This window comes from Plasmodium cynomolgi, chromosome 14 (genome assembly GCF_000321355.1).
Source record: "Plasmodium cynomolgi strain B DNA, chromosome 14, whole genome shotgun sequence".
Lineage (NCBI taxonomy): Eukaryota > Apicomplexa > Aconoidasida > Haemosporida > Plasmodiidae > Plasmodium > Plasmodium cynomolgi.
In genome coordinates, this window is record NC_020407.1 from 2,334,938 (window position 1) to 2,353,141 (window position 18,204).

An 18,204-nucleotide genomic window follows, 5' to 3' on the forward strand; every position below is an offset into this window, starting at 1 on the left:
CGCCGCACCGCCAGCCGCACCGCCAGTCGCACCGCCAGACGGCAGCTGCATCATGAAGGAGGGGGGACCAAGCATATTTCCACCCCCCAATAATTTAAAAAGCAAGAACGCCAATATGTATATGAACCCAGGTAGCAGCAAGTACCACATGGGGATGAACCCCCCCAAGCCGATGCCCCCCCCAAACGTGAGAATGAACAGTTTCCCCCCCTGCCCAACGGGCCCAAATAGCATCGCCGTAGGAGGGAACAGCTTTCACATGCAGAGAAAAAATCAGATGATGCATCCCCCGCATGGTAGTGAAATGAGCAACCCCATGATGTTTGACATGACACCAGGCTTAAACAGTATGGATAATTTTTCTCGAGATGTAAAAAAAGACGATGGAATTTTTCTAGGAAATTTCAGAGCCCCCCCTCCCCCGTATGGTAGGCCCATACCTACGCCGTACCGCCCGGGCGGTGGGCACATGTTCCAGGGGGAGCGGTACCCGGGGGAGCGGTACCCAGGGGAGGGGTACCCAGGGGAGAGGTACCCAGGTGAGGGCTACCCTGCAGAAGGCTACCCCGTAGAAGGCTACCCTGCAGAAGGCTACCCTGCAGAAGGCTACCCTGCAGAAGGCTACCCTGCAGAAGGCTACCCTGCAGAAGGCTACCCTGTAGAGGGCCACCCTGTAGAGGGCCACCCCGTAGAAGCGCACCAGGGCGACCTCGGCAAGAGGGGACCCACAAAAGGAGACCAGAAGAACGAAGGAAAAGGCAGCGTGATGACATACAACATAAACGTGGACGGAAGGGAACGACTCCAAAACGATTACAACCAAAATTTTGTGAACACAGGAGAAAGGCCACAAAATTTTATTAGAGATAGTGATGAAAATAAGAGATTCGATAAATACCCTAAGCTGAAGCAACTCCTAGAATTGAAAAATATTATCATAAAGAAAAGGTCCACCCCAGCTAGGTACATCAATTGTGATCTAAGGACATTCGACTTGGGATCATTAGGAACAAAATTTGATGTCATCCTTATCGACCCACCTTGGAAAGAATACTACGACAGGAAAATACACAACCTAGATTTACTGAACAGCATGCACATAGAAAACTACGATTTGAATGGAGATATCAATAATGACAGAGATAAATTTTGGTCCCTTGATGACTTGGCTAGCTTAGAAATAGATAAAATAGCAGATGTACCTTCTTTCCTTTTTATTTGGTGTGGAATCACACATCTAGAAGACGCTAGAATTCTGTTAACGAAATGGGGTTACCGTAGATGTGAGGATATATGCTGGTTGAAAACTAATATAAAGGAAACGAACAAAAAAATAAAGTACCTGAATGAGATAAATAATGAAAACTCGTATCTACAGAGAACGACTGAACATTGCTTGGTTGGCATTAAGGGAGCTGTTAGACGTTCGTATGATATCCATTTTATTCATGCGAACCTTGACACTGATGTCATTATAGCAGAAGAAACTGACGAAAATATCTATAATAATAACAAGCCGGAGGAACTGTATAAAATTATTGAGAAATTTTGTTTAGGTAGAAGGAAGATTGAACTTTTTGGCACCAACAGGAATATCCGAAATGGCTGGCTGACTTTGGGCAAGAATTTGGGTACTACTCTGTTCAATAAGGAGGAGTATACTGGGTGGTTCGAGGGGGACATTGCTTGGCCCGAGGCCACCTCCTATGTGGGCGGCAAGTACATGGGCACTACCACCGAGATTGAGAACCTGCGCCCGAAGTCCCCCCCGCGGAATGCCACCTAAGGGGAAGCCACATGTGCATGCACAAAGCGGCACCTGTCCGCGTTTTCCTACCATTGTTTGCATGCAGGAGTGAAACCCCTCCATTTTTTGCTTCCTTTTTTGCTTCCCATTTTGCTTCCTTTTTTGCTTCCTTTTTTGCCCCCTTTTTGCTTCCTTTTTTGCTTCCTTTTTTGCTTCCTTTTTTGCCCCCTTTTTGCTTCCTTTTTTGCTTCCTTTTTGCCCCCTTTTTTTGTTTGATTTTGTGTCCTTCCCACGAAGTGCCTCGACAGTGCGCATAGCTGCACAGGCGCGTACGATCAGGCGTACGTTCAGGCATACGTTCAGGCGTACGTTCAAACGTACTTCTCAACCCCTACACTCCCAAACGTGTGCTCCTTTTTTATGTCACGAAACCGCTTTCCCCGTCCGAGAGAACTGGACCCACCCCTACATCCATTTGCCGTTCAAAACTGAGCCCATAGTACACCAAAGAGGGAAAGTGAAGGGACTGCGTGATTTCAGTTTGGCACCTCCATGTGAGAACCCAAAGGAAGGAGCGCCTTTTTTTCATACGCCCATCAGTGCGTCAGTACATCAGTACATCACCATCACCAAGGCAATCGGAAACCATATGGGGGTGCCGCGAAAAACGTGCTTCCAACTCGAAGGAGCAGTCGCCTCCCCCGAACTCTACCATGGGGGGTAGGCAGCTCCACTTTGTTGGGCACACATAAAAAAGCTTTAGCCCACCAGGTAAGCGCCCCACTCGGGAGTCACCAAGGAACACATGCAAGCTGTGCATATGCAGAGGTAGCCATTTCTTTTTCTCTCCACTGGTGCGGCTTCCGTATGCACACGCTCTGCGGGGCAGGGGGGCAAATGTGTTAGCTTTCCCCAATGCACACATTTGGATGGAGAAGCAATTTCGTACTTTGCGTAAAGAGGATATTAGCCCCCGTTCAGTTACCTTCTTTTTTTTTTTTTTTTTTCCTGACCAAAGGTACAATCTCAGAAATGAGAATGTGCAATCGTATTACCATCCTTTGTGTTCACTCATTCTTTGTGAAAACTTAAAACTCATTGTGGGAAAAAAAAACAAAAAAAAAAAAAAACGCACACATAAGGAAGTGCCAGTGGTTATACCCCTCAGAGTAGTAACTCTCCCCCCATCTCAACAAATAAAGTTGAGTCCATCCTTTAATTCCCACGTCGCACCAAAATGGTAAGAACACCCCCCAAAGGGGGGAAATCTAATTAGCGGTTCATCGATGGGAGTCCCCAACGGTAGAGACTCCCCATCCCCCCCAAAAAATTGTTTTCTCCTTTTCGCTTTTTCGCCTTTTCGTTTTTTCTCTTTTTCGCTTTTTCGCTTTTTCTCCTTTTCTCTTTTTCGCTTTTTCCCCTTTTCGCTTTTTCTCTTTTTATCCTTTTCTTTCGTGCTCTCTGCTCCGTGGCCCCCCGACACACACACGAAAACTCTGCTTCCTCTCAGTTTAACAACAAGCCGCTGGACCAGATCGACAAGGAGCTGTACGACATTTTGGCAGACGAAGAGAAGAGACAGAGAGAGACCATAAATTTGATAGCTTCTGAGGTGGGTCTTCCGCGGGCGCGGCAGGGGCGACCGCCCGTGTAGACGCGCTGTGTCGTTCAGCTGAAAGGGAATTTTCGCACCGCGTCTCCTTACTATCACGTCTCCTCTCCACCACGTCTCCTTACTATCACTTCTCCTCTCCACCGCGTCTCTTCTCCACCACTTCTCCTCACCGCAGAACCTGACGAACGTGGCCGTGCGCGAGTGCCTCGGGAATCGAGTGAGTAACAAGTACTCGGAGGGTTACCCCAAGAAGAGATACTACGGAGGGAATGACTACATTGATAAAATCGAGGAGCTCTGCCAAAAGAGGGCACTAGAAGCCTTCAACGTAAGCGAAGAAGAATGGGGAGTGAACGTGCAACCTCTTTCCGGATCTGCGGCCAATGTCCAAGCCCTATACGCTCTAGTAGGAGTAAAGGGAAAAATAATGGGAATGCATCTATGCTCAGGAGGACATTTAACACATGGGTTCTTTGATGAAAAAAAAAAAGTTTCAATCACATCGGACATGTTTGAATCAAAGCTCTACAAGTGTAACGACCAAGGATATGTAGACTTTGATGTTGTTCGCGAGATGGCCTTGTCCTTCCAACCTAAGGTCATAATATGTGGATACACGAGCTACCCTAGAGACATAGACTATCAGAAATTTAGACAAATCTGTGATGAAGTGAATGCATATCTATTTGCAGATATTTCACACATCTCAAGTTTTGTTGCATGCAAAATATTGAATAATCCATTTCTGCATGCAGATGTAGTTACCACAACGACTCATAAAATATTAAGAGGGCCTAGAAGTGCTTTGGTATTTTATAATAAAAAAAAAAATCCAGGAATTGATCAAAAAATAAATAGTGCAGTATTTCCTAGCTTCCAAGGGGGACCTCACAATAACAAAATTGCAGCTGTTGCTTGTCAATTGAAGGAGGTTCAGTCAGCCGATTTTAAGGCATACACACAACAGGTTCTACTAAACAGTAAAGCACTAGCTAAATCGTTACTTAGTAAAAATATTGACTTAGTTACCAACGGAACGGATAATCACCTTGTTGTTGTAGACCTGAGGAAGTTTGGCATTACAGGATCTAAACTACAGGAAACGTGTAATGCGATTAACGTGGCACTGAATAAAAACACCATTCCGTCGGATGTGGACTGCGTCTCGCCGAGTGGGGTACGTATTGGTACTCCTGCCATGACTACCAGAGGTGCAAAGGAAAAGGACATGGAATTTATCGCAGATATTTTGGAGAGGGCCATCAAAATAACTGTGGCTTTGCAGGAGCAGTATGGAAAAAAACTCGTCGACTTTAAGAAGGGTTTGCCTGGTAATGCTGAACTGCAGAAGTTGAAGCAGGAGGTTGTTAGCTGGGCCGGCGCCTTGCCCTTCCCCTGATTGGGCTAGGGGTGGGGGTGTGGTGCCCTTGGGGCCCTTCCGACGGCGAGCCCACTCCACGGGTGTGCCCCAGCGCGGGTGGGTGTGGCTGTTTCGCCGTTTGCTCCTCATTTATTTTATTTATTTTACTTCTTTATTTTTTATTTTTTTTTATTTTTATTTTTTCCCCTCCCTGCACTACCCCCATCGCGGGATAGACCTCGAATGCGCAAAGGGACGCTCACTTGCAAACACATGAGTCAAAAGTAAATATCGCAAAGGTGAGAAGCTTCATGGAGGGGGGGAGTCTCTCCCGGAAAATGGTCAACCTGTTTGGTCCCTTCCCATCAGAGCACATTCCCATATTGGTGAACCGTTCCAACGTCGCCATCGCCATCTTTCCCCACGTGGTTAAGCGGTTCCCTTAGCCAACTCTCCTCCAGCGTTTCACCATTCGTTTAACCGCTTGAGGTGAGCGGAGCGGCAGCTGCGCCGGTTATTTTGCGGGCCCTCGTTTCCGCGCCGGAAAAAGGAAACATGGGCGGGATGCCGAAGCGGAGGGGTGTACCTAATGGCAAACTTGCCACTTTTGCCAGCTTGCCACGTTTGCCAACTTAGCCACTTTTGCCAACTTAGCCAATTTTTCCAGCTTGCCAATTTTGCAATTTTCTCTGACGGCTGCTGCTCGTGTGAACCCTAGCGGTGCACCAACGATCCTGTATGCCCACGTGTGTGCCTCGCTAGCGCACCGGCTTACGTACGCGGTGACCCGACTGCACGTTCAGGCCAAATCAGCAGCTCCATTCTTTTGCCATTTGGGGTCGAAAAAATTAAAGCCGGAAGTGGAAGGAAATGCGAGCCGGATGTGGAGGGAGGCGCGCAATTTTAAAAAAGGGGGATCACACGGAAGGGAGTGCAGATGGCCATGCGGATGGTCACACTGGTCGTCACGCTGATGGTCATGAGAAGGGGCATCATAAATTGACGTCGCAAGAAGATTCCCTTACATCAAATTGGAGGGAATTTTTTTTTTTTTCTTGCAACGTAAAGCTTCCATCGAGGAAGAAAAGAACCAGATCCGAATTAACCAACCGAGCATACCTTTGAAGTACACTCCATTTAGAAAAGAAAGGAAACCCCCCATGCGTAGTGGCATTAGAAGGCATGACAAACCAATGTGTGCATTGACTTCACTCATTCGCGAGTCCATTCACTCTGCATACTTACATACGCATATATGTAGTGGAAGCCCAGGGGCGTATCTGCAGAGGCCAATTTAACCACTTCGACATTGTACATTCGTGGGCATATCACACAGAGCGCGTGGAAGAGTTCTTCACTTTTTTTTTTTTTTGCGAATTGGGTTACGGGGTATTCCCCTCTCGCGATTTACCAAGTGGTGAGAAGAAACTACCAGGGGTGCGCCGCGAAAGGAGAGCTGTTGGACGAAGCTGGAGAAAGAAGGAGGGAAGCTCATCTGGGCGAAGTGTGACCCATCGTAGAACGAAATATAACGATAAAGCTCATCCCGGCATCGTTGCAGAACCTGTTAGCGGGCCGTTGAAGTAACCCCCCGTTGAAGTAACCCCGCGTCGATTCACCTCGTCTCCAGAGTTGCCTCCCCCCAAACACAATGCACCGGTTCAGGTGGATGCGGAACACGCCGCTCAGGCGGTACGCTAAGTTGGGCAACCAAATTGGGGGTAAAATGGGCGGACAAGTTAGCAGCAAAACGGATTGCACAGTGAAGGCTACCCCCCTTTGTAGACACTTCTCCAGTAGCGAAAGCGCCCACCTGAAGAAGAACACTGCCACAGGGACTAAAGGCTCAGGAGATGCTACAGCAGCAAATAAAAGAGACGAAAAGGGGAGTAGCACCAAAGTGGGAAAAATATCACAAGTCATAGGAGCCGTGGTAGATGTGGAATTTGGGGACACTCCCCCTTCCATTCTAAACGCACTTGAAGCAGACCTGGATGATAAAAAAATCATCTTAGAAGTAGCACAACATTTAGGAAACAAAGTAGTGAGGACCATCGCCATGGATGCAACGGATGGGTTAGTCAGAGGACAAAAAGTTTTAGATAGTGGCAAACCAATATCAGTACCGGTAGGGAAAGAAACTCTTGGGAGAATTATGAATGTAATTGGGGAACCTATAGATGAATGCGGAAGCATAAAATGTAAAAAAATGCTACCGATTCATAGAGATCCACCATTATTCACAGATCAGAGTACCGAACCCGCACTTCTAATTACAGGTATTAAGGTAGTGGATCTAATTGCACCATATGCTAAGGGGGGGAAAATAGGTCTGTTTGGCGGAGCAGGAGTGGGAAAAACGGTACTGATTATGGAATTAATTAATAATGTAGCAAAGAAACATGGAGGATATTCTGTCTTTGCTGGAGTTGGTGAGAGGACAAGAGAAGGGAACGACTTGTATCATGAAATGATAACAACTGGGGTGATTAAGAAAAAAAAAATTGGAAATGGAGAGTATGATTTTAATGGTTCAAAGGCAGCTCTGGTATATGGACAAATGAATGAACCTCCAGGAGCTCGTGCAAGAGTTGCCCTAACTGGTTTAACCGTGGCTGAGTATTTCCGAGATGAAGAAAATCAAGATGTGTTACTCTTTGTCGATAATATATACAGATTTACACAAGCAGGTTCCGAGGTATCAGCTTTGTTAGGTCGTATTCCTTCAGCAGTTGGATACCAACCTACACTATCCACAGATTTGGGAGCTCTACAGGAGAGAATCACCACCACGAAAAATGGTTCTATCACATCTGTTCAGGCTGTCTATGTACCAGCAGATGATCTAACAGATCCTGCACCTGCAACGACCTTTTCTCATCTTGATGCAACGACTGTTCTGTCGAGATCTATAGCTGAGTTAGGTATCTACCCTGCTGTTGACCCATTAGATTCTACCTCCCGTATGTTAACCCCAGATATTGTCGGTGCGGAGCAATATGAAGTAGCCAGAAATGTGCAACAGATTTTACAGGATTATAAATCATTACAAGATATTATTGCCATTTTAGGAATAGATGAGCTGTCCGAACAGGATAAGCTAACTGTCGCCAGGGCAAGAAAGGTGCAGAGATTCCTGTCGCAACCATTTGCCGTGGCTGAAGTGTTTACTGGTAAGCCTGGGAGGTTTGTAGAGTTGGATGATACCATCAAGGGCTTTTCTGAGCTCCTCAAGGGCAACTGTGACGACCTGCCCGAAATGGCCTTCTATATGGTGGGCGACCTGGAGGAAGTGAAGTCCAAGGCGGTTGAGATGGCCAAGCAGGTTTCGTGAATTGGCTAGCAGGTGCTTCGAGTGGCGGTAGCGCGGATGGCGGTAGTGCGAATGGCGGCTGTGCCAATAGCGGTAGTGCCAATAGCGGTAGCGCGGATGGCTAGCTCTACTCCAGCTAAGCAGGTGAGGAGTGTTCCTGGAGGGGCGGCGGTCACCGGGACAGCGACAGAGATAGGAATGGCGATAGCAATGGCGGTAGCGATAGCGATAGCGAGTGCTAATGTTGTGCCCGTCTTGGTGTGCTCCTGAGCGTTCGGCACACAGCCTGGCCACACTTCCTTGCATGCGTGCATACATTGGTGTGTCAGTTTTTTCCGTGCGTGTTTACCTCCCACAAGTCGTGCACGGCACCCACTCCGCCTTGCTAGCACTTCGCCATGTTGACACTTCGCCATGTTGACAATTCGCCATGTTGACAATTCGCCACGTTACTCCCGTTCCTCACCCTTTTTCTCCCTCAAAACGAAACCAAACTTACCCATGTTTCAATTAAATTTTAAGGTGGGTTACATTTGCGTCAGAGGCAAGGTGCCTTGGGGTGGACGAGACGTTACTAATCTCCCGTAAGTGCCCATCCCCCCTGATCGTACTTCATCGCACCTTCGTGGGCACAAGCACTATCTGGTATACGCGCCTATGTACAACTTCGAAGGGGAATTATCTAATGGAAAGCCGAGGCACCCACGCGGAAAAAGGCACATCCCGTGGGGGACTCTTCATCCAGGCAAGTAGTACCCATTGAGCAATTCGTGATTTTCTTTTATGTATTCGATCAGGTGCGTTTCTACTTTCTCCTTGATTATGTCCGTCATAGGGCCATCTTCTAGGAACAGCTGCTCGCGCACGTACTTCCGGAAGGACTCCGCGTCGTTGACGCCCTGCCGTGGGTGTAGTGGTTCCGTAAAGCAGTTCTGTATAGCGGTTCCGTAGAGCAGTTCCGTAGAGCGGTTCCGTAGAGCGGTTCCGTAGAGCGGTTCCGTAGAGCGGTTCCGTAGAGCGGTTCCGTAGAGCGGTTCCGTAGAGCGGTTCCGTAGAGCGGTTCCGTATAGCGGCTCCGTATAGCGGCTCCGTGTAGCCATTCCGTATAGCCGTTCCGTACAGCGGTGGCATGTGCAATGCGACTGCTCACGTGGCGCGAGGACGGAGCCCCCATTGCGAAATGCCGCGTCCATACCTGAAGCTGTGCGTGGATAGTCTCCTTCAACAAAGGCAGGTGCATTAACTTCGTCTTCAGCTTTTCTCTAAAAATCTGGAACCTGTACTCGGGGGGGAAGACACCAAAAGAGGGTAGTAGTGCCATTTTACCTGCACGTGGGGAGCATCCTCTAAGGTACCACGTTAAGGTATGACGAAATCACTAATCATTTGATGCGTGACGTCCTACTTGTAGTGAAAAATGGACTTCTCCCTCTCCTCACTCAGCAAGCTCAAAATGTCATAGTTCGGGTAGTTCTTTATGCTTTTTAGAATCGCGTAGAAATAGTTGATTGACATATTGCACAGTTTGTGCAGGTTGTGGAAGTTGAGCTTTTGGCGGCCTGTCAGGGGGGAGCGATGAGAGGGGAGCGGTGATGGGGGAGGAGCCGGTGAAGGGCGAACAGATGAAGCACGAGCCGATGTGGTGCGTCTTCGCATCGATTGACGCCACTACACGCACACCAAGTGACACCCTTATCATGGCACCACCACGCGAGGGCGCGAAGAGACCTACCCAAGTACGTGAACGAATTTATCAGGTTAAACTTATTCGTCGTGACCCTACAGTAGTACCCCTCCGTGCTGATGTTGCTGGCGACCTCGAAGTGCTTCACTTTGAATCGCTCGCTTAGCTGCATGTCCCTGCGCACGCATATCTTTAGGGTGTCCGTCAGGAAGGCTTCGTTATACACATTCGTCGAGTGCGTCCCCGCAGTTGCGTTGTGGCTCGTGGAGTTTACTCGGCCGATACTGCCGATGCAGCCAGAATTGCTTAAGCAGCCACCATTGTCTAAACCGCCACCATTGCCTAAACCGCCAACAAGGCCTGCACTGCAGATGCTGCCCTCCCCCGCGGCACACGGGTCGTGGAACTTGCAGAGGTCCCCCGTGGGCGCTTGGAAATGATAGAAGTAAAAATCGCAAGGAAGGCAGCTGAAGTGGATAATGGGCTTCTCGAACACCTTCAGCCTTCTGTACAGATCCACAGGGTTGTCCTCATCCCCATGCAGGTAGCTATCGTCATCATGGCATCTTTCACCACGTTGGACATTCCCCCCATTTGTGGACACCCCACTGATGGAATTCTTCTTCCCCTCATGCTGCCCCCCACTCACGCTTTTCTGTGATTCTGAAAAATCACACGGCAAACGAACATTCTCAATAATAATACTTAAAAATCTTTTGCTTACGAGCTTCCCAATTTCGCTACCATTGTACTGCTCGTGGTTTAATACGTTCTCTTTTCCTATTCGATATTTACTCGAAAATGCACATAGCTCTCCGGCGCTGAAGATAAATTTGTCGTTCGTCTGGGGGGGGAGAAGCGGGAGAAGGGAAGGGAGAAGGGAAGGGAAAAAGGAGGGAAAAAGGAGGGGAAAATGGAAGGGAAAAAGGAAGGAATAAAGGACGGGAAAAAGGAAGGAATAGAGGACGGGCTAAAGAACGGCGTAGAGACAAGCGGCCTCTACTCACTGGCAGACACGGATAAGCATCTGCTCTACGGTGGGAGACTTACTTGAAAATTATGATTCACACAGATGCGGTCGTTGTACACTATGGAGGCCTTATTGAGCACATAGTGTAGATGGTTGCTGATGTTGAACACGTAGGAACAGAGCAAAACCCTGCAGGGAATCAACACGGTGTTCCTGAAAATAAACTTCTGAGCGGACACCAAGGTCGGATCAACCTTCCCATGCTTGCAAAAGCGAACCACGACGTGTTTCAGGCGGTTCTGCTTATTCTTCTTAATGGCAATGATCTCTCCCTGGATGATACGTATTTTTAGAAAATGAAAAAGGACAAATACTTTGTTTAGGACATGCTTAACGTTATCAGGTACGCAATTCTTGTGATAACTATTTTTTTTAAGTGACTCATCAGATATTATGTAATTTTTCTTCAGGTGTTCTTTGTGTTGGTAATAGAGTCTATGTGTAGATATTTTTTCCCTTAAATTATTTTTTGGATTTTTTTCAGTGCACTTGGCACATGTGTGTGGTGATACAATTAACAGCTTATACGAGTTGACTCCGTTTCTCAGAAAAAAATTAACTACGGTGAGGATGTCCATGTTATCACTATAGATGACGATGTAACTTACGCAGTTTTTCACTACGGTCATGTAGGTGCTGTTTTTGTCGAAGTATTTATCCAAGAAGGGGTCGCTGATGCTGAACAACCCTTCCACGTTTTTCCTCTCCGCGGAGGGACGCGCCGCAGCCCGCACCGTCTCACCCGAATTGCCCGCTTTGTCCGAATTGCCCGCTTTGTCCGAATTTCCCGCCTTGCCCACCATTTTTGGCCCCCCTTTTTTACCTTCACCCAGCTGGGAAGGCGCAGCTACCCGCCCTGAGACCCCTTCCCTCCACAATTCTCCCCTACTTCCCGCAGCTTTGCTTAACGAGGCTCCCCCGTTTAAACTTCCCCTCTGTAACGCGCCGTCAAAGGGGTGTCCCCTTTTCGTTGTGTTACCACCCTGCTGATCGGTGACATCATCATTCATGTCGACCAGTTCGAGGGCGCCACCACCCTTCGCTTCCCCTTCCGACTGACTCGTTTCGCTCGTTTTTATGCAGCTGGACGATACCGTTGAGTAGTCAGAGTGGCACTCCTCTTCGTCGTTTGCTCTCCCCGATTCCCTCGTTGGGTTTTTCCCCCCGGGGAGTTCACCCCTCTGCTCATGCTTCGCTCCGTCATGCAGCATTCCGACATGCTTCTCTCTGTTATGCAGCATTCCGACATGCTTCGCTCCGTTATACTTCGCCCCTCCATGCTTCGCTCCTTTACACGGCACCCCTGTGAGGTCCCCCTCGCTGGAGTCGGAGCTGCTAGAGGGGTCCCCCCCCCCGGGATATTGCATGTTGCTTCGCGTGTCTTTTCCGCCACTCGGTTGGCCCAACCCACTTTTTTTTATTCCCTTCAAAGTTGGACTGCCCACCACATGCTGCCTCTTCACCCTGTTCTGGCGATATATCCCCCTCCGAGGAGTACCCCTCCTAGGTGTACCCCTCCGAAGAGTGCCCCTCTCGACGGATAGCTCCTTTGCAGGCCATTCGCTCGACTCGAACTTCTCGTAATCCTTCGCCTTAGTCAAAAAGTCAAAGCATTCATTTGGGCAAGCAGAGCTCTTATTCCTCTCGATAAAATTGAAATTCTTTTTCTTCCCCATTTCATAGCTATTCAGTTGGAACGAATAAGTACTAATGTCTTCTTTATCAAAGCAAATAAATAAATAATCATAAAAAATAAATTGATTATTATTCAATTCGATTTTTTTTTCTCTCTATCTATGTTGAAAATATTATCGTGAATTATTTTCACTCTTTGTTTTATCATTAAATTAGATAGCTTTTTATACATGGCTAGATTTTCCAAGCTCCAGTTTTTGATAGTGTTACAGCTATGATCGTCTTTTTCTATTACCTCAGTAATGGTTCCTTCCAAAAAATTATTTCTATAAGGACTAACTATAATTAGGTTATTAAAAAAATACTCATTGTTTGTCATAAGTCTATATATCACACTAAGGGATATGTCATTGATTCCCCAAAAAACGATGTTATGATCTATATTTGTATATTTTTTAAGACACATTTGCTTCGTCATCACGAGGTAAAACCCTTCTTGGTGTTCGTTCTTTGGTCTGTTGCCATCCATATGGTTATGACTCGCTTCTACATTACACATGGGGGACTCCTTCTTAAACACACTCACACTGTTATCCTTTATAAACAGAAACTTGAAGTGCTTGTAGACGTCGCTGTAGGTGTTGTCTCCCACGGCGATCTGGCACGAACAGGCCTTCGTCATTCTAAGGAGGGCGGGAATCACGCAAAGGGGTTCACACAAATAGGTATACTCAAATAGGTATACTCAAAGAGGTTCACACAAAGAGGCTCACAAAAAGAGGTATACTCAAAGAGGTACACTCAAAGGGGTTCACACAAAGAGGCTCACAAAAAGAGGAATACTCAAAGAGGTACACTCAAAGGGGTTCACACAAAGAGGCTCACAAAAAGAGGAATACTCAAAGAGGTTTCCTCAAACGCGGTTTAGCCATGCAAAGGTGGCCCCCGCCGCTCACCCCAAAATGTTGTGGATAATACGCTTGTCGTAAAACTTGAAAATAATTATGGACAAAAAGAAGGAGAGCAGGAAGTGCTTCTCTTCCCGATTCTCGTTCCTCAGGATGACGTCCTTAAAATCGAAGGCTTTCAGCTTATAGTAAAAGTCGATATTGTTCAGGATGCGTCCCGCGGTTACATTGATCGCTTTTCCTCCGCACCTCGTGACGAAGATGTAGTAGTTTTGGGAGCGGTAGAACTTGAGCTCTGCAGGGAGGAGAAGCAAAATGGGGAGCAGTTGGCGCTGGCGGCATGAATATTTTCCGCCATTTGGACGCCTCTCCGTTTGGGCGCCGCTCCGTTTGGACGCCTCTCCCTTTGGACGCCGCTCCATTTGGACGCCTCTCCCTTTGGACGCCTCTCCCTTTGGACGCCTCTCCCTTTGGACGCCTCTCCCTTTGGACGCCGCTCCCTTTGGACGCCGCTCCCTTTGGACGCCTCTCCCTTTGGACGCCTCTCCCTTTGGACGCCGCTCCATTTGGACGCCGCTCCATTTGGACGCCGCTCCATTTTGGCGCGCTCTCTCTAACCTGAGGGGGCCCCCTGCCCCTGGCCAACGGCCCTCCTGTGGAACTCCCTTAGAGACAAAATAGCCATATTAATCGGCTCCTTCTCCTTGTCCTCCACGGCTTCCAGCAGCTTCTGCACGTCCTCTATATCGGTCATCCTCATATAGTCCGTGCATGGAGGGAGAAAAAGAGTGTACTTATTCAGCACATACAACGACTCCAAAGTGTTTGTCTTTTTTTTCTTCTTCACGCGATTGAAGTAATTTAAGATGAGAGGGATTCTCCCTCGCTCGTTGTTGGTGGCGACAACATAGTCCACTTCATCGTAGTACTTCTCGATCTTCAGCAGCACGTCTTTGCAGTGATGCTGGTACTGCGCATGGGCAGTTAAGCAGGTGAATGGGAAGTTAATCAGGTGAGTGAATGAGCAGTTAGGCGTGCATGTGCTCCTGCACACATACGTGTGTGCTCGTTGGGTCGTATTCCACTCTCCTTCCGCTTTTCTGCCACTCTCCTTCCGCTTTTATGCCTCTCTCCTGCCGCTCCCAACCCACCTTGTCATTCAAAATGAACAAGTTTAACGAAAAGGCGTTCTTCTCCTTTTCACTCAAACTGCTCAGCCAGTCTATGTGCTTGTATTTGCAGATGAAGTAGTTTTTCTTAATGTCCACCAGTTCGTCCAGGTAGAGCTGCGGGGGGGAGAGATAGAGAGGGTGATAGGGTGATTAGACGTGGGTGAGAGGGCGAGTAGACGTGGGTGAGAGAGAGAGTAGACCTGGGTGACGAAATGCAGATACTTCGAAGGGGGAGAGACATACATAACCGCAAAGCGGAGAGAAAACTTGGTGAAGCACTCACCTTGAATGAGACGCAATCAAACGGGGTCGACTCCTCCACGGTGATCAACTCGTACAAGTCGAGGAAAAGAAAGAGAAGGATGATCTCGTTCTGAGATGGGAGGGAATATCACAGTTGGTTAAGAACTGATTATAAATAGTGGAGGGAGGTCCACCTTGGGGGTGGGGTGCCAAGTTGAGGGGTCATCATAACGGAGATGCCATGGGTGCTGCTTTTTCTGTTAATCCTGCGACGCAGTTTCCTCGTGTATGCCGCTTGCCTATGCCGCTTGCCTATGCCGCTTGCCTATGCCATTTGCCTATACCCCTCGCGTATGCCCCTCGCGTGTGCCACTCAACCCCACCTTTTTGAAGATCTCCGGGTAGATATTCTGCAGGAGAAGGAATATGTCGAAGTAGGACAGGTTCACCACCTCCTTGGAGCTCTTTCCCGACTTGCTCGTGCCGCTATTGTCGCAGTTCAGCTTGATGATGTTGATTTTTTTTGCATCTGTTGGGTTGTGAGCAGGGGAGGCGGGAGGGAAACGTCTAAGTGAGAGAGGCACACCAAACTGAGAGAAGCACACCAAACTGAGAGAGACACAACCAAACTGAGATAGGCACACCAAACTGGTTGCACTTTATTCTCTCCCTTATGGATCCCTCCTCGTCTGTACCGTGTTCTCCCCCCTCGTCAGTCTTTATGCCCGCCTTCTTCCTCCATACTTTGTCGTATATCTTTTTGTACGTCTTGTCCGTGTTGAAGTCGTAGTAGAGCATCTCGACCTTGTCGAAATGGCTTTGAAATTTGGCGCTGACTTTGGCGATCTGCATTAAAGGGGAGGTAGAAGAGAGGTGGAGAGAGCATTACCAAACACTTTTTCGTGGAGAGAGCACTACCCAACACTTGTTCGTGGAGAGGTCATCCCCTATCACTTGCGCATGAAGAGGATGCTGGCAAAACGGCGGGGGCCACAAAGTTATTCGCATAATTAGCCCCTCGATTCCTGCCCCCTTAACTTCTTCACGTGTATGCCACGTTTTTCCAATTTGTAACTCCTCGTTCGCATTACATCAGAGTAGCTTATGTGGGCACACAGGTTGACCAGCCTGTTCATCAGTGCAAAATTGACGCTGCGGTTGTCCGGGTCCTGCGAGCAGTTTTCATAGTCGTACTGCAGCTGCGTTGGGGGGAAAAAAAGAGGGAGAAAAACAGCCATTCATGGAGCTTTTCTTTTTTGAGCTCCCTTTGTCAAGGAAATGGGGTAGGAGGGCAAATCGTTATGGATGGCTCGCACAACGGGGGTGCCACTGCCCTCCTCCCATGTAAAGGACACACCTTGCTGTAGATGTTCCGCAGGATCACACGTGTGTCTAAATCCTTTTTGGCAAAATACTCGGCGTACTCCTCCACGTCCTCCATCAAATGTTCCCGTAAGTAGCCATAAATAACATCCGCATCGATTTCGTGCTTCTTGTCCAGGTCCTCTTCGCACTCAACGCTGATTTGGCTCAAAATGAATTGCTTAAATTGGATGAACAGATTTTTTTTTTTTTTGTTGAGATTTTTCGTCCCTTCGGAGAAAGGAACCTGACAGGTAGGAAAAAGGTGAAATAACACGCATGTCGAGTAGTAAGCAGAGGTATACATAAGGCTAATGTGTTTTCCCTGTTAGGGTATGTTTGGCAACTGGGTGAGTTCCTTTTGTTGATTGCCCCTTTCTTCTTAGCAGAAGCAGAGGAGGTGTGTCCATTGGAAGAAGTACCAAGGATGGGGCAATGTCCTGAAAAAATTTCCGTCGCAGCATATAGTTGTAGCCCTTCAAATTGTACAGATTGACAAGGACATTAACGTCTATGTTTTTCTTTAGCCAAACGAAGCCAATAATTTTTTTCTTATTGTTAAGTATTGATAGGAGGATATCTTCATCAGTTTTTTTCTCAATAAGGTTGTAAATAAGATAGTGATTTTCATCCCCTCCAGTTTGTTGTGAATATTTTCTGAACAGTTCATGCAGATCGTATACATCCGAGCTGCTTGTCGGTCGTAAATAAATTTTATTAGTGTAAGAGTATCTACAAAAAAGAACAATCCGATTATATGGAATCTCCTCCATTTTCAAATGCTGCTTCACATCGATGTGTAGACACTTGCTCATCTTCTCACAGGAGAAATATTCCTCATTTTTTTTTTTTTTTTTTATGCAAAAATAGTAAAATGAAAACGATATCTTCAAATGTATGGAACACATGGGAACATAAATCATCTAAGTAATTCACATTTTTGCTGACCACTAAATTGATTATTAGGGAATTGTTTGGGGACAAACTGGACAGCACAGAATGCTCCTTTATGTGTAGTGATACAGCATGGTATATATCACCCAGGGGTACCCTCTCATGTGCTTTTTTTCCAAAAGAACCAGCACATAATTCATAGTCCAGGGAAACAATTCCTTCTACTTCATTTTGCTTATTAAAGATGGACATACAAATGGATGAGTACTGAATGGTGTTTATAATTTCGGGATAGGTTATGTTACCATATCCCTTGGAGGGGGTACTCCCAGGGATAGCATCTTCACCCAGATTTTTTTTCTCCTGTCGCTCCACCGCCTCCTCACTGGAGCAGTACAAAACGTGTGTCCCGATGTCCTTCCATTTTTCCTTCAGTCGAAACAGGTGCTTATGTTTGTAAAATTTGAAAGTGAATCCCATTTTGCTCGCATTCTCACATGTACGTTAACATATATGCAGACGTGTGTGTACCTTATGTGCATTTATTCTATTGGCACGCTGGGACGTTGTGCATGTGCAGTGAACCCCCTTCTGGATGGACTGCGCCGCTCTCCCTGTGCATGCTTACCACGCCATTAGTCTTCCCTCCAAGTGGATATATCCCAGAGGGGGGAAAGAATTTTGCGCGATGGTGCGCTGCAGGGCTCCTTCGCCAGTTTATTTTATTATTTTTATTTTTTTTTTTTCGCTTTTACCCTTACGGAGACAGCAAAAAAAAGGGGGCATTTCCCGCAAGCCATTGACATGGTAGCGGCGAGCAGCGGGATTCATCACCCGCAAGAGTCACTACTCCATTCTCTGCGCATTTCTCTAGGAGCTCACGCAAATGTCCACATTCGACATTCCACAGGACTAGCCATCCCCTTGCACGTTGCAGGTTATTTTGAGATACATGGACAGGGGCGTGCGTTTATGGTGACCCCACGGCGCGAAAATGTTCAGCAAAAAGGAAGGCAAAAAAAAAAGGCAAAAAAAAGGGCAAAAAAGAAGGCAAAAAAGAAGGCAAAAAAAAGCGTAACGACCAAATGGCACACAAAACAAACACTGCAGGGGGGTATTAAATAAAACAACGTGACCTTTCGGTAATGCTGCTTCCCTCCCCCCTTGCATTTGACCCTTTCGCCGGGGAGCGCACATGCGCTTGGAACATCTCTTGGGAGGGGAAGCCCCCAAACTAAAAG

The 18,204-nt window shown here is 47.4% G+C and overlaps 4 protein-coding genes across 4 annotated transcripts; 3 read left to right on the top strand and 1 right to left on the bottom strand.

Annotated features, from left to right (window-relative positions):
* Positions 1-280: 280 nt before the first annotated feature.
* On the top strand, positions 281-1,150 carry PCYB_146120 (methyltransferase; the record flags this gene model as incomplete). The annotated part of the gene is made up of 2 exons (XM_004225082.1): positions 281-347; positions 840-1,150. Coding segments are annotated over 2 exons (378 nt in total), but the record flags the coding sequence as incomplete, so codon positions are not given.
* A 2,387-nt stretch (positions 1,151-3,537) lies between these two features.
* PCYB_146130 (serine hydroxymethyltransferase) lies at positions 3,538-4,761 on the top strand (the record flags this gene model as incomplete). Its single annotated transcript, XM_004225083.1, has 1 exon — positions 3,538-4,761. A coding segment is annotated over one exon (1,224 nt), but the record flags the coding sequence as incomplete, so codon positions are not given.
* A 1,758-nt stretch (positions 4,762-6,519) lies between these two features.
* PCYB_146140 (ATP synthase beta chain mitochondrial precursor) lies at positions 6,520-8,055 on the top strand (the record flags this gene model as incomplete). The annotated part of the gene is made up of 1 exon (XM_004225084.1): positions 6,520-8,055. A coding segment is annotated over one exon (1,533 nt), but the record flags the coding sequence as incomplete, so codon positions are not given.
* Positions 8,056-9,436: 1,381 nt separating this feature from the next.
* On the bottom strand, positions 9,437-16,956 carry PCYB_146150 (hypothetical protein; the record flags this gene model as incomplete). Its single annotated transcript, XM_004225085.1, has 14 exons — positions 9,437-9,594; positions 9,768-10,563; positions 10,770-11,540; positions 12,195-12,539; positions 12,578-13,067; positions 13,341-13,474; positions 14,098-14,262; positions 14,351-14,578; positions 14,748-14,837; positions 15,091-15,236; positions 15,352-15,553; positions 15,754-15,906; positions 16,065-16,316; positions 16,492-16,956. Coding segments are annotated over 14 exons (4,395 nt in total), but the record flags the coding sequence as incomplete, so codon positions are not given.
* Positions 16,957-18,204: the final 1,248 nt, after the last annotated feature.